The sequence below is a fragment of the Thamnophis sirtalis genome, unplaced genomic scaffold (genome assembly GCF_051295495.1).
Source record: "Thamnophis sirtalis isolate CommonGarterSnake01/CBP01778 unplaced genomic scaffold, rThaSir2_p1.2 scaffold_10, whole genome shotgun sequence".
NCBI classification, from domain to species: Eukaryota; Metazoa; Chordata; class Lepidosauria; order Squamata; family Natricidae; genus Thamnophis; species Thamnophis sirtalis.
This window is the reverse complement of record NW_028261390.1, coordinates 53,800,273-53,827,268: the sequence shown is the minus strand read 5'-3', so window position 1 is coordinate 53,827,268 and position 26,996 is coordinate 53,800,273. Positions and strand designations below refer to the sequence as shown.

At 40.2% G+C, this 26,996-nt stretch overlaps 1 protein-coding gene across 2 annotated transcripts in view; it reads right to left on the bottom strand.

Moving 5' to 3' along the window:
- TAPT1 (transmembrane anterior posterior transformation 1) overlaps nucleotides 1-26,996 on the bottom strand; it is a 75,359-nt gene that overhangs the window by 25,956 nt on the left and 22,407 nt on the right. Inside the window, exons 4-5 of one of the 2 annotated variants that reach the window (XM_087724626.1) lie at nucleotides 6,674-6,836; nucleotides 1,121-1,285 (exon numbers count right to left, since the gene is read on the bottom strand). In XM_087724626.1, the coding sequence (XP_087580752.1) occupies nucleotides 1,121-1,285; nucleotides 6,674-6,836 (328 nt within the window). The remainder of the gene's footprint in view (nucleotides 1-1,120; nucleotides 1,286-6,673; nucleotides 6,837-26,996) is intronic. The other variant, XM_087724625.1, reaches the window with a different exon arrangement.

Genomic DNA, 26,996 nt, shown 5'->3' with positions numbered 1-26,996 from the left:
TCTGACGGTGCACATGGCTGAAATGGAGTTGAGTTTGCTTTCTTCAGAAGAAACTGAAACTATTTTAGATCATAAGTCATTTAATTATTAAGTTGAGTGCTTCTTGATGACATATCAAAGAGAAGTTTGAAAATTAAGCAAATAAGAAGGATGAAGAAAAGCTTTTATTTGTTGGCATTAATCAAGGCAGCATTGAGGAAGAGTATTAAATGTTATATAATATACCAGGCAGCCTATTATAAGTAAACTCCAAAACTTCAATCATCACTGAAATGCTTCTAATACATGCCAAAATTGTTTATCATCCAAGAATAATCTGTAAAGTATGTTATTTATGGATGGACAGATTTAAATAATATGTAAAGGCCTTTTGAAACTAAGTTAAATGAAGTATTTTGAATTAGGATTAGCAACCTAGAGATTTAGCACAGCCAGTGAGCAAGCTGGACTGTGAAAAAAAGTACCACTTTAGCCACTGCTAACATGTGGCTCAGATAATAATGAGACTGGAACCCACCAAGTTGAACAGTTAGTCCTTTACAGGAACAAAAGCACATCCACCCGTTTTTTTCTTACTTATGCAGGTTTTCCAACACAGAGAACCCCGTTTGTGTCTTCAGGGAAAGCTTTAACTTTCCTTCATACTCCTCAAATCCAGTCAACTATTCAATAGTTCCCTCAATTCTCATGGGTCTTTCGATGGAAAAATAATTAGTAAGTTTTCAAGAATCTTCATTTTTATTTTGTAAGAACAATTCACAGAACCCGTTAAAATAGCTTTTAAACTTCTGTTTACACTTCTGTTTACCTTTGTAAAGGTTCAGAACAACTATTCTATTTATATTGACTACTGCCGTTTCTTCTAAGGTCATACAGCTACCACATATGACCAAGGAAAGGAGAATCAGTGATGCCTAGATCTGTTTGTACAGTGGAATGAAGAAATTGCCTCATAAAACTGTACATCCTAGGAAAGAATCGGTCCAGAGAAAATAGGCTGCCATTCTATTTTTTCCTTGCAAACTAAGTTTTTCAATTTACTGTATTATTAGAGCTCCTTTATTTCCTTTCCGGATTTGTTGCCCTCTTTACACTTTTATAAATTTTTGAAACTACGTACACAGATCCTGAAATAACACAAAAGGATACAGACATACAGCACTGCCATGAAGAAATGGGGAATGACCCCTATGTGTGCTCTTTTCCTTTCTTTTGGTTCTGTTGCAGTCCAATAGAGAGCATCCAAGATATCTTGTCCAAAAGATGAAAATAAACGATCAGCTACCTAAAGAAATGTACATGGGCATTCAAAAGGTTAATTTAATTTTGCAGCTTGCTTCTCTTAAGCAAAAGTTAATTGACTTTAGGGCCATAATGCAAATCTGTTTGAAGGTTAAGATACAACAACAGTGTATGAACGAACTTCTGGGTTCAGACTTTTGATTTATTACGTTACCTATTGCATTTTTTACACATCAGCATTGAAAATAATTTTAATCATTTAAGATTATTCAGAACAAAAACAGCACAAAATTTTTGACCTGCCTCGCCATTCCTTCAAAAAAGTGTAGACTCTGGTATTTCAGAAGGAATCTTTTATTGAAAAGAAGTGAAAGCAAATCAACATCAAAAGCATGCTCTGGGACCCTCAGGCTATACAATCCATGATTAAGGGACTTAGGAACCCCTCCTAATGTGGATTCCCACCAATCCACAGTTGTGAAGATGTTTTTGTACCGGACTCTCTGAGAAACAGATAAGCAGGGATTCAAACCACACTGCTTCCCCCACTTCCTGCATCCTCTAGGAAGTGAGGATTTTCCGGACCTCTGAGGCTGGTTATAAATTGGGCAAAAGGTTAGATAAATATGCAATGCAAGACATAGAAAGGAAAAAAGAACAAAATGCATCTGACAGAACCTAGTATCTTGGTACAAAGTTTCCACTGGTTAGGGAAGCCTAGTTTTTCATTCTTGTCTTTCTGGCCTAGTTCTGTCATTAAGCTTGAACAATCACTTTCACAATGAGATTTCAATTTTATTATGCTTTGTCTTGATTACAGTAATTGTTCCCTCTATGTAACTTTAAGAGAAAGCTCTCTTGTAGCTTTTCTACTATGTTACTCTGGATATAATTATGCATTAATTTCTTTCTAACTTTCTACTTAGAGACATTACATCTACCTTTGCTAAGGAGCTGTGCTATTTTTTAGTCATAGCATGATGTTTAAAACATATAGTCATATTCTTCGCCCCAGTTAGATCTATTCAACTTAAACACGCAACTCTGAAAATATTCAAGAGGCCTGTGTAGCTGTGAATCAGAGGGAATATTAGTAGTAGAATAACCCTATAATTAAGTGGGCAGCCTTAACAGAAACAATTAATTTAAATCCACATGGAAATACTGGTCTCATTGGTTAGACAGATCTTCTGAAACTGAATACTGGAGCAAGGATATGTGTGTGTGTGTGTATGTGAAATATTCAAGTCCATCAGTATAATCAGGAGTGCAGCAACAAAGCTAAATGTTGGCTGGGGAATTGTGGGACTTGAAGTTCACACATCTTCAAGATGTCAAAGGTTGTGGACTTCCGGTTGACATCACGGCGATCTTAGACACAGGGAACAGGTCTCTGTGTTCTCTGTACTGAGTTCTTCCTGGTTGTGGATCAAAGATGCTCTGTGGGAGTGGTGAACCAAAGAGGGGCACCCTGTGAGGTCAAAAAGAGTTGCAGCTCTCCTGTCTGAACCTGGTTTTTTTTTCTTTCCCTCTCAGCCATGGCAAGAAGAACAGACAGCCTAAAGATGGCTGCCACAAAGCTGGGACAACCGAAGAACAACTAAGACTGGTGCTGGAACAAAGTAGGTGAACTGTTCTGGAACTGGGGGAGGGGATTTTCTGTTTGCTTTAAATTTAACCCCAAGGGATAATTTAGAATTATCTGCTCAGAACTATGTATTAAAGGGGTGTCTAGGCATTCTGAGAAAACACTAGACTGGAAATGGAAGAGAAAAATAATAAAATTTAAAATATACAGGAAATTGGACTCTTAAATTGAGAAGAAGTGGTATTGGGAAGGCATTTTAAAATGCTGGAATATTTTATCTAGAAAACTTATTCTGCTTTTATAATTGTTTTACAACTAGAAATAACGATTGACTAACAATACTGAAATTTAAGTGGAGTGTGCACCTGCTGACAAAGGGGAAAACTACAAATTTAGAAATACCTATATGAAGGTGAGGGAAAATCCATGGGATTATTTTCAGTTACCCAATGACTACTGGAGACCCAAATATGAAAATGAGGAAACTATTTAATTAAAGGGACACTTGAATGTTATGACAGAAGATTGAACCTGCAAAGAGGATGTAAAGAGGTTTTTGATAATCTTTGGGACTATTTAAATGGGACTGAGTGTTTAAGGACGGGATATAAAGAACTGGGATTTGTGCACTCCTAGAAGGGAAATTTAAGACTGAATAAATAGTTCTTGGATTGTTCGACAAAAATTGAATCCTTTAAAACAAAATAAGATATTTTATAAGGAAGAAATTACAGGAATTTCAAGGAGATGGGTTCGCTTTTTCAAAATACCAAAGACATCGTAGAGAAAGGATTTAAGGAGATTACGGAATAAAATGGAAATATCATACGAGGAAGGATAGGTAAAGACCAAAATGCCCAGGAAAGGGAGGATTCAACCGAAGAAATGAAGGAAGAAGACAAAGAGATGACAATAATGAAAATAACAGTGATTGATGAATTAAACCAGGGAGAAAATATATTAAGAGAGTTGAAAGATATGTCTGAAAGAGAGACAGAGGTCTGGGTAGAAACTTTAAGGTTGGGGTTAGGCAGTGGAAGAGGGTAGAGGTGGGAGAAGTACCAAGATTGGTCATCCAAGAAGTAGATACAAACAGAAATAAAGATTTAAGGGAGAAATTTGGCAGGCAAGTAAAAAAAAAAAGCATAGTAAATTGTTGTGGCCCAGCAGGATCCGGTTGAGCTGCTGATGGACTCTGATAGCAAGGAATCATATGAGTCTGCCCTGGACAATGTGGAGGACCCTGGGCAGGGTTCAGACTCAGAGCAGGGACCAGAGAGGCTGGCCGGCCAACAAGAGGTGCCTGAGGCATGGAGCAGTGGGGAGGCTCAAAGGCAGTTTGTCGCTGATGCTAGATTGAGAAGGGCTGAGAAATGGAAGCAACTCCGTAGGCAGACTCACAGAAGATGATTAAGCACAGGTGGTTGTTGATTGGTCCCTCCCAAGAGAGATTATAGGTGAGTTGTTGGGAGGGGACATTTGCAGGAAACAACCATTCGAGTTAGTAGTTAAGAAAATCTATCTGTGTATTCTAGCTGTGCCTGTTCATTTGTACGTTGCTTCGTTTGAACTATCTGGGTTGCTGCAGAGCTACTCTATTGAACATGAGTTGCCTGGGCCGTCAGCCAAAGGATTCGTTGAATTGATTCGTAATTGAACAGTGGCAAACAGCCACGCCTGTGTTCTGGTTTATTCACAGGCCGGCGGAGTCAGAACAGTTTGTTTCCTGCCCAAACAATTTACATTAAGCCACCATGGAACAGCTCCGTGCCGAAAACGCTCAATTGGCACAGCAGGTGGCCTTGCTGGCCGGCCAGATAGCTCAACTTCAAGGGCATGCTATTCCCCCCAAGCCTCGGAGGAAATGTCCGGTTGCCATGCCTGATACGTTTGACGGAACCCAAGCCATGTTTCCAGCTTTCTTGGGACAATGCCAGCTCTTTATCAGCCTGAGATCGGAGGACTTTCCCACTGACTGGGCTAAAGAGGGATTTATCATCAGCTTACTCTCCAGCTCCGCAGCTCATTGGGCTACCCCTTTGTTGGTCCAATCTAGCCCTTTGTTGGACAATTTCAGGGGTTTTTGTGATCACCTCAGACTCATGTATGAGGATCCCATTAAGGAGGAAACAGCCACCATACGTCTCAAGATGCTGAAGCAGGGCCGGGATTCCTTGCAGGACTATGTTCCTTTTCTGTCTCTCTCTTTTCTTTTTTTTTAGGTAGGTGACATGATTAGAAGTTAGATAGGACAGAAAGAAAAATATTGTAATAAAGGGTGACATGATTATGAAAGCTATAATTAATGATAGAAAAAAGAGAAAGGAATACAAGTACATATATTTTTATATAACAAAATGGAAGTAATGACAAGAGATTGCAACCTATTATAAATGTGTATTATTATTAGAAATACATAAGTTGAATGAATGTAATAATTACGATTAACTTTACTAATTTTATTTGTATTAGAATATATGATACCCAGGTGCCACTGTTGACGCATTGATTTTATATATTTATAAAAAATAAAAAATAAAAAAATCACTTGAAAAAAAGATGCCAAAGGTTGAGAAACACTCCCTAACTACTACATCACTGTTGTCTTTTTCCTTTATCTGCAATTCTGCAAGACTGTGGTCAAAGATGCATCTAGCTTACAGAGTTGTTGAGAAGTACTATTTTGGCACTCTCATGCGCTGAAGCCTCTTTTAACCTTTGAACCTCTGCATAATTTTTTTAAAAAGGTAAAAAACCAAGATGTATTCTTTCTAAATGAAATAAGAGTAATAATTAACAGTATCAGTTAGAAGGGACCTTGGAGGTCTTCTAGTCCAACCCCCTGTCTAGGCAGGAAACCCTACACCACTTCAGACAAATGGTTATGCAATATCTTCTTTAAAACTTCGAGTGTTGGAGCATTCACAACCTCTGGAGGCAAGTTCTTCCACTGATTAATTGTTCTAACTGTCAGGAAATTTCTCCTTAGTTCTAGATTGCTTCTCTCTTTGATTAGTTTCCACCCATTGCTCTGCCCTCAGGTGCTTTGGAGAATAGAATTATTGGCCTCAAATTGAAAACAGAATTCATTTGTTTACCAAAGAATTTGTTTCTTTTGAACATAATTTGGATAAAAAGTAAGAATGAGTTCAACTCAGCATTTGACCCTGAATTGGGTCATTGTCAGAATCATCTATTTTACAACAGCTATGCATTGATAACCTTCTAAATCCCAAAGGAGCTTTTTCAGGAAGCAACTGGATTTTCTTGTTTGTTTTTTTCATCACTTTGTTGAGAATCGAAGGATTTATACTCCTTGCAGACAACTGGTCATTTGCATTTTTTAAGAGAGTCATTGAGGCCACTTGGAGATTTATCTGTATCCCCGGGGTCACCTGAGTGCAAATAGCTGTGAAGTTACAATGACACTGAACTAGGAGACCTATGGCTAGCCCTTAAAAGTTGTCATCGGTCCAGTGATTGCTAAGTGATCATGATTTGGTGCTTGGCAATTGGTTTGTAATTATGATGGTAGCATCCTGCAGTCACATTATTGTTTTCCACAAGGTTAATGGGGAAGCCAGCAGGATTATAAATGGTAATCTCAAGGCTGAAGAATGTGCTACCATATGCAATTTCCCTACTGTTGGCAAATAGGACTGCCAGAAATGCTGTCATGAGTAAGTACAGGTACATGAGATTGCACTGCTTAGTAATGGAATCCTTGACCCCAATTACCATTGTAAAGTGAGGACTATCTATATTCCTAACACAGTGAAAAAGGAATTACAACAAAGCTTTGATATGTTAAGAAAGACTGGGTGTTATTCATTATTTACTTACCTCAAGCATATTATAGATGATGTAGAGTTTAATTACAGACTGTCCTCTTATCAGATGGTACATCATGGAATAGTCAACATAGTGCATCATGAAGTAGCAAATTACAAGTATTACACCTTTGAAAATATCACACACCTGGGCTGGCTGCAGCAAGCGTCTATCACTGAAATATAAAATTACAAAAAATAAAGAACACATTTGATACAGATGAAGCCACTGATTACTAAATACATTAGCTTCCCTACAGAAACAGCACTTCTAGCACCTGCTTAGACTTCTTCTTCAACTGGGAGATTCCTTTCTGTTAGTCTAATGGGATGAGATGGCAGTTGGTTTCTGTTTTTGTGACCGGTTTCTGTTTTAGACTTTTTTACTTTTACTCATACCATTTAGAGATTTGCTAGCCTCAATTGTACAAACTACTTGAGCCTTTGAAGCTGAAAGTTAATAGTCTATTAATTTTAGAGACATATGAAGAGTTAACTAAGCACTAATATATTAATGAGAAAACCTGTTTTTACAAATTTCATTTCTACTGCACCCATAGTTTGAAATTTTGTGAATGTTTTCCTGATGTTCAAAATCCTCTGTAACAGTGGTGGGTTCCAGATCCTGGTGCAACTGGTAGGGTGCAATGGGGCCACACATCCATCACATGCACACGTGCAGCACGCGCACAGCAGAGCATCACGCAGGCGCTGTACGCTCTGTGCGCGAAAGCCCCGATAGGCTCAAATGCAGGTAAGGAGCACAGGTGGGTGGACGGGCCCTCCAGAGCACCGTACCAGAATGGTACCTGGTGCTCCCAGCAGGCACCGGTACGCCTGTACCGGAGCGTACTGGTCGTATCCCACCATTGCTCTGTAGTATTTTCAAGAGCAATTATTCCACATTTAAGGATCCACAGTGTGCCCTGAGGAGTTTCTAAGGCTCTATTAAGTGATTGGCTTATCTAAGAGATAGACCCAGCATGGAGCTGTCCCAAATGTCAGGAGAAGTGTGGTTGAGTTTTAAGCACAAAATGAATGCAGAAATGTTCTTTCACCTTATTCTGCCACATTGCCTCATGTGATCTTCAGTACTAGATTTTATTTCAATTATGCAAAATTCATGTCAGAGATTGGAAAATAGAAAGCAGTCAGGCAAACTCTTGGTATACTTTTTTTTTTAAATGACCCTAAATGTGAGCTCCAAAAGCATGCTTTTTACAACATAAGGACAGAGGCAACTTACCCCTCCTGGTTTGGTGTAGTGGTTAAGGCACCAGGCTAGAAACTGGAAGATCATGAGTTCTAGTCCTCCCTTGGGACAGGCCATGAAGCCAGCTGAGTGACCTTGGGCCAGTCATTTCTCCTCAGCCCTAGGAAGGAGGCAAAGCTTCTTTGCCTCCTTCTGAAAAACCTTGACACGAAAACTGCAGTCTCCAAGAATCAGACACAATCGAACAGAAGAAAAAAAAAACTCCAAATAAATTTTGTCTTCTTTAGAAAAATTTCAAAATATCTAAGTTAAATTAAATCTGATAAATACAAAAGTACATTCGAATTTTTAAGTATCAGAGTAGATTCCTATAAAAATATTGTAGAAAAACCTAAATAATAATACAGCTACTCTGAAAGTCATATTAATATTTTTCCAAACTTACTTTATATCATCCTCAACAGCCAAAGTTATCCTAAATAAATTCTATACACAAACAACATCAGATCCAGCTGCTTGTTAAGACTATATCGAGGTGCAAGGCTTTTCACAAACAGTCAATATGAGCACAGACCTAAGTATATATAAATGGAAATATTGACAATTCAGCAAGAAAACTGTCAAGATCATGGAACAAGGACAGATGTTATACAGCATCCAAGATCCTGGATGTTTGATCCTGGATGCCCAGCAACTCCACCTGCTGTGAAGCTTCTACAAACCATGATTTTTAAAATTCAGATTTTATACTAAGTTATGGTTTGAAGCAACACCTTAATTCTGCAAATGATTTAGATCTGTGATGGCGAATCTATCACATGCGTGCCACAGGTGGCACACGGAGCCCTCTCTGTGGGCATGTGAGCTGTTGCCCAGCTAACTCCACCGCACATATGCATGCGCCACCCACTGGCCAGCTGATTTTTGGGTCTGTGCCGCGCCTGGAGGAGATGCATGCACATGTATAAGCGGGACAGGTAGCATGAGGTTAGTGCTGGGGGCGGTTGTGTTGCATGAACCCCCAAGCCCTGTTTTTTGTTTCAGGAGGCTTTAGGGAGGCCTGCTAGGCCCCAAACGGGGAGAGGTTGCGCACATGTGCAGGGGGAGTGTGGGGTGTTGTGCACACATATGTAGGGGAGTGGGGCACATTGCATTATGGGTGTGGCCAGACGGGCAATTTCAGCACGCGAGAACACAAAGGTTAGTCATCACTGATTTAGATCATTCCATTGAAGAGGCTTCACTGCCAATCTCTTATGTTTAGAAAACATAATAGAAAATAACTAGTAATAGTCCTTAAGTTAGTTATCACAATTGGGACCAGTAACTCAGTTGTTTTTGATAGCTGAATAAGACCCACCACTATGCTCATGGACTTAACTTCAGCTTTCCTTTGATTTCAGACCTGAAGGTCATAAATGTGAGGACTGGTCGTGGTTATTTTTTATTACCGTAGTAACTGTGAAACATAATAATAGAGTCATGGCTATTATAAGGAAAATCAAGGGATATGGCAATCAAATAATTCAATTTCAGCAGAATTTGCAGTTTAGACCAAATCAGCATCAATTCTACAAATCCATCAAAAATGAGAAAGGAACAACCGCAAATAATGGAAAGCTTGATAAAGCTTTAGAACTCTAAACTTTGGAAAGGTTTGTGGGAAAACAACAGGAATCACACTGGGAATGAAAAATGGATCAACCAAGCTGAAAGTACTCAGTATGGAAGAGATTAGGATGGCTAAGGAAATAGTATGAAAGTAATCAGAGAAGGTAAAAAACTGGAGTGATCCTGAACCAGATGAGCTCCATGGAGTTTGGCTAAAAGCACTGACAAATTCATATTTGTGGTTGGCATACTGATGAATATAATTTTGCAAGCTGTAGAAAATGGAAACTGGCTAGCAACTGGAAGAACATTCCCATTTCTCAGAAAAAGAAAAAGAAGGGAAATGAGGAGAGACACATACCTGTTTGCAACAACAAATTCTCTTAAAGGCATAATTATAAATCAAATCTAGTTATTTGAAAATAAACAATTTATTTTCTCTAGAATAAAAAGGGTGCTGCAAAAGTTTGAAAGGAATAAAGGATGGGTTTGATTGACAAATTGGTTTTAAGGAGTGGAGTAGAGTATAATAATTTCTTTTATGGCCAAGCGCGACCGGCTGGGAAAAAGCAGGTTCTGCTTGCATAAATCCAGCTGGACAAACTGCTGTTGGGAGGTCTTCGGACTGAAAACCTGTCCTAGAGGGACAGGGGAGAAGAAGGGATGGCTCTGATGTCCTAGAGGACCCAGCAATTTCTCGGGAAGTTGGAGAAAACCCCTTCAAACTGGCAGCGGGGTGATGGCCATAAGTGAATGACCGCTATAAAGCTGGGGCACCTGGACTAAGTTATTGGGCAGAAGCGGTGTCTGGAGCAGAGTGTTGAAACCAGGTGAGTGATTGACCAACAGAAAAAGGAAAAAGCTGATCTTAATCTTAAAAAGGATCCCGAAGCGAAATCTGTACACCATGATGCCCTGTACACAATCTATACAATATGACCTCCTGGGAAGTGCAAGAAATGCACAAATACATAGACAAAAACCTAGCACGGGGGTTCATCGAGCCAGCCAAGCCACGGGTCGCAACGCCAGTTCTCTTCAAAGAAAAAAAAATACAGAACTATGAGACAATCTGCGGACTTTAGAGGAATCAATGCATGCACAACCTACACCCACTACCCCTCATGAAGGATATGTTATCTCACCTAGTTAAGGAAAAAGTCTTCACCAAACTAGACCTCAGAGAAACATACTACTGAGTATGCATCAGGGAAGGAGATGATTGGAAAACAGCGTTCAACTGCCCCCTAGGGAGCTTCCAATTCAAAGTGATGCCTTTCGGACTGCAGGGAGCCCCCAAAGTGTTCATGCAGTTAACAAACAAGGTGCTGCACGAGCACCTCTACAAAGGGGTCCTCGTCTACCTGGATGACATCCTCATCTACACGGAGACCATGAACAACCACATACCCCTGGTCTGACAGGTACTGGAAAAATTTCTGGCAGCCAACTTGTATGTCAAGCTATCAAAATGTGAAGTCCACTATGCACAGCTAGACTACCTGGGTTACCAAGTGTCAAATGAGGGAATAGAGATGGACCCAGCCAAAGTACAAGCTGTCCTAGGCTGGCAAATCCCTCGCACCTGCAGAGAACTACAAAGCTTCCTATGGTTCGCAAACTTCTACAGGCAATTCATCCCCTCCTTCGCGAAGATTGCCAAACCCATGACAGACCTCCTAAAGACAAGGAGCCCAGGAACAAAACCTCACCCGACAACCTTTACAGTGAGACCTAACCTGCCAAGAGGCATTTGAAACACTAAAAGAAATGTTTGCAAAGGAACTGGTGCTGAAGCATCCTAACCCTGAACAACTCTTCGTTATCCAAGCAGATGCCAGCGACATGGCAGTGGGAGCAGTGCTACTCCAAAGAAACAGGCAAGGAAACCTACAGCCCTGTGCCTACACGTCCCTCAAGCTCACAGAGAGACGATGGGCTGCATGGGAAAAGGAGGGTTTCACAGTGAGATGGGCACTGCTAACCTGGTAATACCTGCTAGAAGGGGGCCAGAAACCAGTCAAAGTCTGGACTGACCACAAAAATCTGGAGGCTCTCAAGACCCCATAGAAACTATCACCCAAACAAGTCCGATGCGCTCAATACTTCAAACGTTTCGACTTTGTACTAAAGCACACTCCAGGGGGGAGGAACTTTCTAGCTGATGCCCTCTCTAGCATGCCCCAGTACAAATGTGAACGGGAGCAGGTGGTGGATGCCATCGTTCCCCCTACTCAAATAACTGCCCAAGTGACCACCAGACGACAATGCCATGACCAGCAAGTGCAACCAGCAAGCGACCTTACTACAATCCAAAACTGAACTGCTAGCAGACACCTGGTTCCAAGACAACCAACACATCTTGACAAAAAGAAATGACCTCACATGGAATGGGACAAAACTCTTATGTCCCAGAATCCCTACACACCCTAATTCTCCAGAGGAACCATGATGCCAAATCAGCAGGAGACTTTGGGTTCCTAAAGACTTTACACTTATTCCAGAGGCAGTTCTGATGGCCCGGCATAAAGAAAGATGTGGACAGTAATGTGAAAAATTGCACCATCTGTGCCACAATGAAGAGACGACCCGGAAAAATACCCAGACTGCTGCAACCAGTAGCAGAGCCATGGGAGGGATGGCTCTGCTATTGGCCGTGGGAGGAGATCACAATGGACTTTATAGTAGAGTTGCCTAAAAGGGGGGGGGGGACACGATGATTTGGACTGTAGTAGACGTGTTCTCCAAACAGGCACACTTCATATCCTGCAGCGGACTACCCTCAGTTCACCAGCTGGCCAAACTGTTCTGAAGTACATCTACCGCCTGCATGGAGTACCTCAAAGAATTATCTCAGACAGAGGGGTCCAGGTCACGGCTAAGTTCTGGAGAGAGTTCCCGAGGTCCATTGGGTCATCCCAGGGCCTTAGCTCGGCTTTTCACCCAAGCACCAATTGGGTGGGTTCATAGAGATTAACACAGTAATGCAAGAAACAGAAACTTCATATAGATATTAGCACAGTAGTGAGGAAACAGAAACCTCATATACAGATCACTCCCTCCTTCCTCCCACCAAAATGCCAGGGGACCTGACACAGGTCTTCAATGGAAGGCAAGCTGCTTTATGAATATTTCAATGAAATTTTAGTGAATGAAGCTGATGGCTAATGGATTAGAAGTCAAAATCAAACGTGGAATTTTCCAAGACAACTCATTATCACCATTATTGTTTGCACTCTTAATGGTCTCACTGAAAACAAGTTTGAAGAAGACAAACTGAATATATGTGTGTCAAAACGGAGTAAAAATTTCACATTTATTCAATATGGATGATTTAAAATTACTTGGAAGAACAAAAGCTGAACTAGATTCCTTATTAAAAAACACAACAGACTCAGTAAAGATATGAAGTACAATATTGTATTAACATGTATGCAACCATAACCGTAAATGCAAGTAAGACTGTGGAAGGTGATAGAATATGCTTAACATGAAGATTTTGTAAGAAGTGGCACAAAGAGGTTACAAATATTTGGTAATTTTGGAGTCTTACAATTTATCACAGAATCAACTCAAAGAAAATACAGTGAGTTGGAAAATTTTGAAATCAAAGTTAAATAGTGAAAACATCATTAAAGCAATTAATACTTGGGCGGTCTTTATTATTCAATCTACAGCAGGGATAGTTGATATTTGTATTCATTTAAATCAGAACAGTGCAGGCAATGACCCCGTGACACTCTATAGAAAGAAAAGTTGGACTTTGATGAAGGAAGGAAGAATATTAAAGAAAAAAAGGAGAACTGAACAAATCAACCCAAAGTTCTTACTTGAGGCACAAATGACCAGGCTCAAATTCTACTTAATGAATCCTTCATTAGAACCCATCCTGTGCAACTCTTCTCTGGCAATTGATTCCACAAACACCCTAAAAGACAAGAACAGATCTGCTGCTTTTTTCTAACTTTAAATGTTTTAAACAAACTTTGAAGAAGAAATGGGAAAGCTTATGATATTTATAAAATTTTAGCTCCTCCGATAGAAATATTACCTAGTTTGAATTTTCAATGATATAAAGATAAAGAATTCCCCTATCCAATTATATTCATCTGTAGGGGCAACACTCATCTGTTTCTTAGCTGAGGGAACCAGCAGTATCCAAATACTTTCCCATGGTCATGTGGCCAGAATAACTATACATCGAGATGCATGGAATGCTGCTACCTTTTTATCTACTTGCATTTGCATGCTTTCAAACTGCTAGATGGGCAGAAGCTGAGGCAAGTAATAGGCGCTCGCCCCATTGTACAATGCTTGGGTTTCAAACTTGGGTGCTCAGCTTTCCAGCTGACAAGTTCTATCTTTAACTGCTGAGCCATCACACCTCCTTTCAACAATGTAAGTAATGTTATTAACAATACAAGTTAATAAAAATGGCTGAGGAGTTGATTTAAGCCCCATTATGATGATAGTAGAACAGCTTTCCTACTTGGGTTAAGGAACATGAAGACATAAATCAAAGAAATAAAGTTGTAGAACTTCTAACATCCGTGGTTTCAATCATGGCTATAGCTCTAGTAACTGACTCTAAAAGGAGAGTAAAGAAAGTTCTGCATATGGTATTTCTACCCACCCATGAGTCTGTGAAACAACAAATATTAGACAACTGCATCCCTAATCAAAGTCTATCTATAAATTAATGTCCCAAACTTCAATATTTGTTCATTGTCATTTCACTTTCAGCTTATCCAATTGCACTGTGAATATGCCATTTTTTTTGCAAGTCCTTATGGCAAACACACAGAAAAATCATCACTGGAAGAATCTGAAACTCTGAAATAAGACAGGTAAACCTATTTTTTTCTCTGTGCCTAATAAAAAAAAATAGTATGAATTTTGTAGCCTTAGAATAACATAATTAAACCTGAATGGACTTAGGCTCTTACTTTGCTTGAATATGCTAGCAAATGCAGTGCCCATACAATCACTCTCATCTACAATACCTAGCTGAGATTCATATCGTTTTCAGGAGCAACATTTTTTTAGGAGCATAGTCTGTTCTCACATTATATGAAATGGTAAATATTACATCCAAAAATGTAATGCATGAATGAAAACACATGCTTTGTATTCACAAAAGCTTTATTATACCTATATCATAGCCATATGATAAATGAAAGAACCTCAGGAGAAAGTTTTGGGACATTTATAGCATGCATTTTTATAAGAAATATATAAATAGACTACTAATTTTTTTTCTCAGTTGCAGCGTAACTATCAATTAACATGCTCCCTTCAGCCAAACAACATTTTAACAAAACAAAAAAATATATAAATACCAACCTCATCCTTAGGCCCATCCTTAGGTGATAGCTGTCTCAAAACAAACATGGCAAAATGAGACAAATCTTAAAACATTTTCCCTAAAAATCACGTATCTTAAAAAAACTGCCAGCTCATTATTACAACAGGTAACCATGCCGGAGGTGGTTGTTGTATTGATAGCAGATGTCACCTCTCCCCCTACTCTGCTCTCTACCAGCCCATTTTTTGGTTATCATATTGATGTATTCTCATTGCACTATTTTTCATTGTTTATTTTATTGTTCTATTATTTTGGTTCTGTTCTGTTTACACTACTTTCATTTTCTTCCTTATTACTCTAAGAACCTAGAGTATTCCCAAGGCAAGGTAGGCAGCAAATAAATTTAACAAATAAATAAATGATACCTCTCATTTAAAACCACAAACATCTTTTATTATTCTGCACATAGCCATTAGCCTTTATTGTAAATTTTCATACAAAGTGGATTAACTTTCCCATTAATCTGCAAAGTTTCCTCGGGAAACTGACGTAGGAGAGAGTCAACCTAGAAATAAGGGGAGATTTTCTGACAGTGAGAACAAATTGACCAATTGGACAGCTTGCCTTTGGAAGTTATGGGAGGCTTCCAAGAAGAGATTGGACTGCCATTTGTCTGGAATGGTGTAGGGCAGGGGTGGGTTCCGGCAGGCACTACTGCCGGTTTGCGCGCATGCGCAGTGCAATTAAAATTGTTCTGCATGCGCAGAACTGAAAAACAAAATGGTGTTGCCACCGCCCAGGGAGCCGGTTTGGGGGTGTGGCAGGTCTGGGCCGCTGCTGGTTCCAGCGACCCAGACTACCAAACCACTATCGGTTCGGCCAAACCGGTCCAAACCAATAGGAACCCACCACTGTTGCAGGGTCTCTTGCTTGGGCAGAGGGTTGGACTATATGACCTCCAAGGTCCCTTCCAACTCTGTTAATCTAATCTGCTCCATGTTTTTCATTATGATCCAAAAAAATTTTGGCTTCTTTTCATGAACACAACAAAAAAGCCAGAATTATCTTGGCTTAAAAGATGAAATTAAATCAGAGTTTGCAAAGTGTAATGAGAACATTCCGTTTCATGAAAATCTGAAATGAAATGCCAACGCTGGCATCAGAGAAGATGAAGGGCTAAATGAAATTAAAAGGATACAAAAGGACAAAAGAAAATTTGTTTCTAGTTTTAGAAACACTTTTCAAAATGAAGTTAAGGAATACCATCTAAATCAAATGACTTTGTTCAATGTGTGCAGAGTAGAAGCCAAGGTTTGAAAAAAGTTCATCTCCAAACATCTATTTTTTTTACATTTGAGTTCAATGTAATTCTGAATTACATTTTCAGTGTTTATGTGAAGAAAAGCAATTCTGCTTTAACAAAATCTCTACAGATTCCCATCTCAAGCTGCAAAAGCTGTCGGTTTTGCTGGCCCATTCCACTTTAAATGTGGCTCTTCTGAAAGCAAAGAAGGCTGCAAAAAAGCAGTCCTATTTAAATGAGCATGTAATTATTATTTTGCTACAAGACGACAGTACAGTATTCCCAAAACCTTATCCACAATTTTTACTGCCTATTATTTTAAGTGACCTGAAAACTAGTACTGTAACTATAATAAACAAAACCCGATTTTATTTTTTTACATTACAGTCAACCTAGCAAATTCTCATTTCCCCAACATGGTTAAAAACTCATCCGAGGAAGGTGACAGAGTGCATGGGGCAGCTTCACACACCTTGCCTCAGCATTAGTGCATTGCTTGTCCTCCTGCTCCATTACAGACAGAATAAGAAGAAATGGACTGGCAGACATGCGGGGGCCTGCTGAACAGGGCTGCTGGTGCTGTGACCACAAGGCGAGACAGATGTCGGGCTGTGGGTGGCCTGGCTGCAGGGGCCCCAAGATAAGCCGGTGCAGGACGCATGGGGCAGCTCCACCTCCCCCCCCCCGTCTCGCAGAGCAGCATTTACACACTGTGCTGCCTTCTGCCCCACCGCAAGCAAGCAGAAGTGGGTCTCCCATACACGGGGAAAATAAGGCACCCCCTGAAAATAAGCCCTAGGGCTTATTTGGGGACCCAAAAGTAAATAAGACCCAGTCTTATTTCCAGGGAAACACGGTACTTAAACCCAAGAATTACAAATTTCCCCCAGAAATTGGCAGAACAATAATCCTAAATGAAACATAACAATTATTTCCTAAACTTTCTCAGTACATCTCAAAGGAGGCTCTAAGGAGTCATTACAAACAAATTAATTTCTCTTAAGGGTCTTGACTATGTAGGAACCAGGAAAATGCAGAAATACTTATGAGATATGTGCTACCTACCCCAAAAAGGAAATGCCTCTACTTAAGAAAACATGTTTGTTTACAAATATATACAATGCTGCTCTAAGTAATAGTATACAGACATTACCAAGAAGATAAAACTAATCCAAATATTGGAGTATAGTCATTATGGGAGGATAGTAATCTGACCAAACTAATGTTTTAATCTTGGCACACATGTAAATAACTTTAATGAAGGAAAAGAAAAATATTTAAGAAATTTAAATATTTTAAATTTTAATAGCGGAGTTAATCAGACTTTACTAAAGCAAAAGTTGTTCTACTACTATAGACTTGGTTTAAGGAAAGTAATAAACTTAAATCTAGCAAAAATATGGTATATTACATTAATCCCATTGCCCATATATCCCATACTAACGGGATATATTACTAATCCCATTAGTATGCCCAATAATAATTAATGCTTTGACAAAAATGTTGCCTTGTGCAGACATCAACTTTTCTCCAAAGGCTGATTTAAGGTAGCAGTTTTACTTTATTAATTAAAGAAAGTATGACTATGGTAGCACTTCTTTTTTTTTGCCAGACCAAGTCTGTTATTGGAAACAACATCTGGCTTGCAGAGGTTGGTAGTGTTGGAGACCTAATTCTCCCCTCTGATTCTTCTGGGACATAGTCATACATTCTTAGGCATCAAAGTACACCGGAAAGGATTTCTTAACAAAAACTTCACATACGTGTGCAAACAGAAATAACTTTTAGCAACCATATGCTAGCCAAATGATAGAAATATATAGGTAGTCTTCTTATAGCAATTATAATTGGGACCAGCAATTCAATCATTAAGTGAGGTAATTAAAATGCAACTGTTCTTACAATATTGCTTTAGCTTTCTGTCTTAACTGGGAACAGTCACTATACAAAGAAACCACTAAACAAGGACTGACTACCTTAAAAAACTCAGAAACTCCCAAATTTGTGCTTATTTCCTCAATAAATTATAAACCGAAGCATACAAAGAGATTAATTGAAAAAAGCATAAAACTGTCCCACCTGTCTCTGTTTATAGATAAGTTCGGGAAACAGAATATAGAATTAAGGATGTAAAAATTACAACTTTCATGTTGTTATAAATAAGAATCATAATTGAACTAGAAAAGGCTGTTTAGGTTTTTGGAATATTTAAGAGTGAAATAACATATAACATGATCTGAATAGGGCAAAAATAAAAGGAAAAAGCTATAGGATAGCGATATAGGATATCGATATAATCTCTCTATTGAGATCTTGAAAAAAAATAGAATGAAGGGAAGAGCACTTTTAGTTTCCATATAGAATAGAATATGATGCTGTGCCTAAAGAAGTATTTTTCAAGCAGCTCAGTCCGAAGAGAATATCCACAGAGAAAGGAAGATAGAGCAGCCACCATCAACAGATTTAGCTTTTGTACCTCATTTCTGAACATTGCAGTTGTTTTAAACAGTCCCCCTTACGTGATGGAATGATACCCTTTTCTATCACAATGTTGATTAAACATATGGACAGTTCAAGAAAACTATAAAGCGTCAAACTTTTATTATTATTAAACAAGCATACAGAGGAGTGCTCCATAATGAATTGAGCAATAAACAAGAAAACCAAATCTGAAACATTTATGAAATATTGACAATATCAAAAAGGTATTTTGAGCTGTGCCACTAATCGATGGGGTGGGACCACATCCCTCAACAACATAAAATCTTATTCCATCCCAATTTCTAAAATCTAGGGATGCAGAGGGATAAGAAATCACTGAACTTTTACAGTCACTCAAACAATGAATCTGTATTGTGCTCAAAGCCTTTGCAGCACCTTCTGCATGTTGATTATAGGCACTCAACAATTGCTGGCAAAAGACAATTCATACATTCATTTTTTCTCATGAGCCCTATAATAGGTAATCTATACAATGTTGATTTATTTACTTGTTCTTTTATATGGCTACCAATTTACCAGAAAACACTGGGTGGCTAATAAACATTAAAAATATCAAGCAAACAAAGTGGATTATATTTGAAATGTTCTTTCTCTATGCACATCAAAAATAGTGTGCTCAGCAACCTTAAATGTTAATAGTGTGTTTCCCTGAAAATAAGACAGGGTCTTATTTTAAATAAGGGCTTAGCTTTATTTTCAGGGAGGTCTTATTATTTTTCAGGTACAGGAGGCAGCAAGCCCATCGGCCCCACCCTCTCTGTCCCACCACCTGCTTGCCTGCGGCCACAATGACCACAGTTCTCTGCGTCCCTGGCCTTTGCCTGCCCTGCTTGCTAGCCTTCTGCTGACTGGTCGCCAAACAGCTGACTGTGTTCTGGCCTCACGGGGGCACTTCGCCCTCCTGCCAGCACTGCTTTTGGCCATCCTGTTGGCTGCTCCTGCCTGGTGCAGGGTGAGTCGTCCCAGATCTATGGCCTCTGGAGCGTGCCCCTGCTGCTGCTGGAGCCTTGCACCACCTTGCACAGCCAGCACAGCTAGTGCCCGTCAGGGCCTGAAGAAAATGGATCCCCCCAAGCCCCACTGGCCATCACAGGTGCCCCGACATGAGTGACGTTGAGCTGGCCACACACACCCGCCCATGCCTCCCCGATGTCGAATGCAACCCTGATGTGCCCCTCAATGAAATCGAGTTTGATATCCCTATTTAGAAATTTCTGCCCAGAGCTATATTTTAATCAGTAAAAAACAGAAGTGGTTTCTATTTATAGAATGAGATTGTACCAACTCATTTCTGTGAGATTTCAAGTGGGAATTCTCACTGCAACAAACAGCTTTGTTTAAATCCTCCATCTGACCATGGAATCCAGGGTATAACTTTAGGCAATTATTAGATGAGTCCCTATGGATTTTACTTTGTTAGTCATTGTCACTATAGGGGGTGGTGAGTATCTCTGTTTCAAGGCTATTGGTGTCTCAAACCTGGGTTTCTGGCTTTCTAGCTGACAAGCCCAGCATCTTAACCACTTAACCACCACACTGCCATTATTAGTTAGCTACACAAATGAAATTACTGAATGATGGGATGGGGAGAGAGAGAGAGAAAGAAAAAGAAAGATAAAGATAGACATAGAGAGAAAGAGAAAGAAAGATAGAGACAAAGAGAAAGACAGAGACAGAGAGAGAAAGAGAGAAAAAGAGAGACAGTGACAGAGAGAGAGGGGAGAGAGGGAGGTATGAACAAAACACCTGAGGCCAGGTGTGGCAAGAGGTAGCTGCGAGGGGAGGGGTGAGGCAGGGCGGGCAGGGCAAATAATTTAACAATAATGTCCTAATCTGGCTGGCTGCATGTGTGTCATGTGACTGGGTGGGAGTGAGTGATGTCGAGTTGGCCACACCACTGAATCACATTGGTTGTTAAATTATTGGCTTCCAGTGTTTTCTGTGTGAAACTGGGCCAAATGGCTCTTTGAGTGTTGCAGACTCCTGGTCTAGGTAAAGGGACAAGCTTAATGACAATATGGAATGCTAGTAAAGTGGTCATGAAGGCCTATTTTATATATTATAATCATTTAGAAAAGAAACAATCCCAGGAAAAGGATATGGGATCAAATTTGTCAGAAAGAAATTGAATTGCAAAAGATACCTACGGATCCTAAAGCTATGCATCAAATTAAATTGTTATGGCAACAACTCTCTCAGCAATGGTGAACCTTTTCAGCACCGAGAGCCCAAACTGGAATGCACGTACATGCACACCAGCCACCTGGTTTTCTGGTTTCCGGTGCACGCATGCGTGTCAGCCACCTGGTCTCCGCGTCAGAGCCCCAGAAACCCAAAGACCAGCTGGCCGTTACGCATGTGTAACAGTATCAGGTGGCAAGCATGCATGCTCAAAGAAAGGGCTCTGTGTACCACCTGTGGCACACGTGCCATAGGTTCACCACCACGGGTCTAAGTTAACAGTACAGGAAATAGAAATTACATTGAATTATGCAAAACAAAGACCCTTTGAGTTTGCAAATAAACCAGGGAGATGCTTGGCATATAAACTAAGAAAGGAAAGCAAAAAGACAATGATTGAGAAAATCTGTAAAAGCAGCAAGGTAATAACAGATAATGAATTCATTAAGAAATCATTTCCTAACTTCTGTTCAAATTTTTATAAAAGACAGGAGTTAGATATGTCAAAAATAGATGAATATCTTTTATGATAACAGCTGCCTAAACTATCACAAACCCAGAGACAACTTATGAATCACCCAATAACTGCCTTTGAGATATGAAAAGCCATTAAAAAATGAAATCAGATAAAGTCCCAGTCCCAGATGGCCTTACAAGCCAATATTATAAGTGCTTTGAGGATGAACTTCTCCAACCACTAAAGGTACAATGAATGATATACTACAGGGGCGAAAGACGCCCCAGATGTGGAAAGAAGCCAACATTGTGTTGTTACCAAAAGAGGGTCAAGATGCTACAAAGACAAAGAACTATAGACTAATCTCATTATAAACAAGGATTACAAACACTTTGCTGTCATTTTGACAGAAAGACTAAAGAAGATTCTACAGGCATATAGAACTTTCTACTGAAAAGATATCTAAGAGACAACCTGAGTACTGTTTTGAATGTTACTAAATATCATAATGAGAAGCAGGCAGTCTTAACATTTTTAGAGAGAAGGCCTTTGACAACTTAAATTGGGTGTTTATGTTTAAAGTGCTGGAAGAAATGGACGTTGGAGAGAACATTATTCAAGGAATTAAAGTATAAGACAAGGATGTCCCTTGTCCCCTCTGCTGTTCATCATTGGAAGTTTTGAATAGAGGTATTAGGAAAGATGGTAAAATAAGGGGGATAAGCACCAAAAAAGAAGTTTATAAATTGAGGGAGTTTGCTGATGATCTGGTTATATTCTTGCAAGATCCAAAAAATAATATATAATATTTGATAAGGAAATTAAATGAGTTTGGGGCTTTAGTGGGTTTTAAAATAAACAAACAGAAAACAACCATGTTGATCAAGAATATGTCATCTCAGGACAGTAATATATTGACTAAAAAGTTGCGTTTTAGGGTCATGAAAAAGGTGAAATACTTGGGGGTTATGTTGACAAATACAAATATAAAACTGTTCCAAAATAACTATGTCCCTCTTTGGAGGGATTTACAAAGATGCTCCTGGGGAGGAAAGCTATGGCAAATCTAGACAGCATACTAAAAAGCAGAGATATCACCCTGCCAACAAAAGTATGTATAGTCAAGGCTATGGTTTTCCCAGATGCAATGTATGGCTGTGAAAGTTGGATCATAAGGAAGGCTGAGCGCCAAACAATTGAGGCCTTTGGACATTGATGCTGGAGAAGACTCCTGCGAGTCCCTTGGACTGAAAGGCGACCAAATCGTTCAATCCTAGAGGAGATCAACCCTGACTGCTCTTTAGAAGGCCAGATCCTGAAGATGAAATTCAAATACTTTGGCCACCTAATGAGAAAGAAGGACTCACTGGAGAAAAGCCTAATGCTTGGAAAGATTGAGGGCAAAAGAAGAATGGGATGACAGAGAATGAGATGGCTGGATGGAGTCACTGAAGCAGTAGGTGTGAACTTCAATGGACTCCAGAGGATGGTAGAGGAGAGGAAGGTCTGAAAGAACGTTGTCCATGGGGTCGTGTTGGGTCGGACATGATTTTGCAATTAACAACAACAACAAAGATGAAGAAAATTGCACCTATCACTATTGGGTAATTTGTAATTAAGATGAACATCTTACCAAAGATGCTTTTCTTATTCCAGACATTACTAATACTCGCAACTGATTATCCATTTGAACAATGGCAGAAGGATTTTTCCAAGTTTATATGGCAAGGAAAAAACCAAGATTTGTATACAAGCTACTGCAAGACGCTACGGTAAGAGGAAGTTTGGGTTTGCCAGACTTAAAATTGTATTTTGATGCATGCTGTCTGGCTTGGTCAAAAGAGTGTGTTCTGACCCAGGGTTCCTTAACAAGCAAGAAGCGGAGTCTTGGTCCCAGCAAAACCCCTTTTATTTACACGACTGTGAATTCCTTTCATTCACAGTCCATAAGGCTTAGCAAACAGTCTCTCAGAGGATTGTTTATCAAATATGAACCTTATCTCGTTTGGCGAGCTGCTAAATAACTAGTTCTAAACACAGTGCAGGGCAAAACTTGGCACAGAGTCTCTTATAGTTACAAACAGAACTTTCTCTCTTGACACAACCAAATTTCCTGCAAAAGCCCCCTCCCCATTTGCTCCTCTTTTGTTTCCTATGGGAGGGGCCAATTACCTCCGAGGTGTGGTTTACGCTTTAGTCGATCCTGCTTTCTTAGTTGTTCTTGTCTTCTGGCAGCTCTGCGCATGCGCACACTGTGAACAGGCTCCATCTGTTCTTCTGCCTTGCTGCTGTCTAATGCCCTCTCTATCTCTGAAGCAAAGCCCTTGTCTGATCTTTCAACCCCCAGGACTAGCCTATGTTCCTCTCTGACTCTGTTGCCAGCTCCGCTGGTTGCTGGTGGGCCACAACAGGGTGAACCTCCAGAACAAGAGGTTACTTGAATTAAAGGGCCATGAATTAAGGTTTGGATGGCACGGTTATCTATGGTATGACAAAGCTAAAGTTAATGTTGAAATTAATAATCACTTTACTAGACATGCCATACTAAGTGTCTCGAATAATAAAAGAAGATTCTCTACGAAGTTGCCTCTTTGGGTGTCCCCAAAAAGTTTTCTTTAGAAAAGAAATGGTGGCAAAGCCAGATTGGTGGATGTACAGTAAAATACTATCTTTCAACTTTGGTGACCCTAAAGTCGAGGGAAGAACTTGAATCAGAAAGTTATGTTTGCCATTGATTTACATATCAACAACTAAAAGAAAGATTTAAACTAGATAAAAAGAGTTATGGGTTTGATTTCATTTTAAAAATAAATTTGAAATTTTTTATAAGATGATGTATCACTGGTATTTAACACCGGATAAGTTAACTAGAATGTATGAAGATATTTCTAGTGAATGTTGGAAGTATAAAAATAAAGAAGGGACTTTTTATCATTTCTGGTGGACATGTGTTAAAGCAAAGACATTTTAAATTCATATTTTAATACAGAAAATTCTTAAAACAAAGATAAATATGAAACCTGAAGCTTTTCTTTTGGAAAAAGAGTTTGAGAAACAATTCAGAACTTCAATGTTATATATGTTGACAGCAGAAAGACTACTGTACACCTAAAAATGGAAGGACATTTTGATTCCCACCATGGACGAATGGCTACAGAAGCTGATGGAGTTGGCAGAAATGGTTAAATTGACTGTTTTGATTAAAGAAAATAATATAAGTACATGGAGACTGCTTTATGCTTGAGGTGGAAAAAATATGAAACTTTGATTTTGGGTTTTACCAATTAGACTGATACATGTTTTTATAGAAATGGCTAATTATAATTACTATGGAAAAGCAAAAAGTGGTCATTTGATGTTAGTGCTTTATTTTACTGCAACAGAGGTAGCCAGAAGTCAACACTTTTTTTTCTTTTCCCCAGCCCTTCCTCACTTTTCTTCCCCCTTTTCCCCTCACTGTCTTAAAACATGTAAAAAATGTAAAACCTCTAAATAATAATTCTCTTTATTACTCTGGCTCTTTTTTGCCTGGCATTAGGTTAAAATCTATTGATGTGATTATAATGGTATATAATGTGCATGGTATACACATTAGCATAATGTTTTCACCTTAATAAAAATCCACTTCAGAATAACCTATATTGTATACATTGATAAATCAAACTATGATTTGAAAATTACAAGTCCTCAGCCACAGATTGGGCTTTGGTCTTACTTGATACACCTGTTCTCTGGGAGGTTGAGATACCATCCAGGAATGGGTTAACTCCATCTGTCATCTAATTGGGATGAATCTGCAAACTGTAATGACATGTCTCCTCTGCTAGCTCCTCCCAGCTTTTTGATGAAGGTGTCACAGCAGATTGATGTGTTGTGATGAAGAAATGTCTCCTGGACCCAGGACCAGACACCAATCAGGGTGGAGCTGGATGCTTTCTCCACCTCCCAGAGAATGGGCATATCAGATAAGACCAAAGCCCATTCTCCATAGTGGTGGAGATAGCATCCAGGAATGGGACATACCAAAGTATGGCTGTCCAACAGGTGGACTACAGGAGAAACCATGGTTCTGGAGAACCTGATTTGTGAGTTCCAGGTCCTTCTTCGCCTGTGGTTCTGATGATGATTGAATAAGGATATCGTCCAGATAGCACTGGATCCTGACTTGCATGGTGCGAGGGTGTCTGCCAGTGCTGCGAGCAGCTTGGTGAACACTCTGCGGGCGGATGACAGGCCGTGTATTGGTAGTATTTCCCCCCATAGTAGAAATGGAGAAACTATCTGTGGGTGGGGAGGATGAGCACGTGCAGATATGCCTCTGTGAGGTCCACCAACATGAGGAAGTCGCCCCTTCTGACACTCTCCAAGATGGTCTGGAGCGAGTGCATCTTGAATCATCGGTACACAATGTGACAGTTCAAACGTTTAAGGTCTAGAATTGCCCTCGAACCCCACCTCTCCCAGGCCTTTTGAACGATAAACAGGATGGAGTAAAATCCCCAACCCTGCTGCTCCTCTGGAACCGGCTGGATCGCCTAAATATCCAGTAGATGCTGAATTGCCGATTCCACGAGGAGCTGCTTCGCCCAGTCCTTTGATACAGGATACCTGATGAATAAGCTTGGATGATGGTGGTGGTGGTGGAGAGGAACTCCAGTGGGAGGCTGAATTTTACTGTCTCCCTGACCCAGGCATCCATGGTGATCTTCTCCCATTGCGTGGCAAAGGCCAGTCGACCCTCCAACACTGTCCACTCCTACCTGATCTGTTGCCGCTATCTGGGTGGGAATTGTCTCTGTGGCCAGGGAAGGCTAAATCCACCGTCCGACCTTCAAAAGGGTGAGCAGGGAAGTGGGCAAGTCTCTGCTCGCCAGGAAAGGGACAGCAGGATTGGTTCCAGGGAGTCCCCAAACAATTTTTCCCCTGTGAAGGGGGCGGAGGCCAGTTTCCACTTATGTGTGGCATCCGCTAGCCACTGGCGGAACCAAAGGAGACATCTGGTTACTACTGACGAGGCAAAGGACTTGGATGTGAAACATGCTGCATTCAGTGTGGCATCCACCGAGAATTCCATTGTGGACTTCAATTTATTAGTATCTTGATGTGACCTAGAGTCACTTGGAGGGATCCTTTCCTGTAACTGCTTCAACCACAGCAATGAAGCTCTATTGAAGGAGGAGGCTGCTGTGGAAGCTTTTACAACCCAGGTGGCAGCCTGGTGACCTTTTACTAAGGTTTGTTCAGTTGTCTTGTCCTCCAGTCAAAGGGCTTCCTCTGAGGAACCAGCCATGACTGATGATGTTGACAATGCAGCCACAGGAGTATCAACTATGGGGACCTCTAGGGCCTTGGATAGATCTGAGCCCATGTTATATAAATGCTTGTCCTAACTGTTGGGATAGGGTCCTGACCCAGGGGAGGTCCACTGCTTTGCACTACATCCAGGAGCTGGAACCACCTCTCTCTCCGCTGCTGGTTCTGAGAAGAGTGTCTTCCAGGTCCCCTGATCCAGGTGCTACCTCCTGCGTTGTTTGATTGGCCCCCATATTGGCTTGAACAGCAAGAATCTAAATAAAGATGGTTGGAAAATGCCAACAAAGGCAGGTTGATCAGGCATTAGACCCTCACCATCTGACAGCTCTAAGTCCCTGTGTGCCTCCTCTTCTCCTAACAAAGAAGCCTGACTGGGAGAGGCAGGAGGGTAGTGGTCTGGGGGGCATAAACCCCTCAGGCTCATGATGCTCCATTTGAGCGGTGGGCTGTG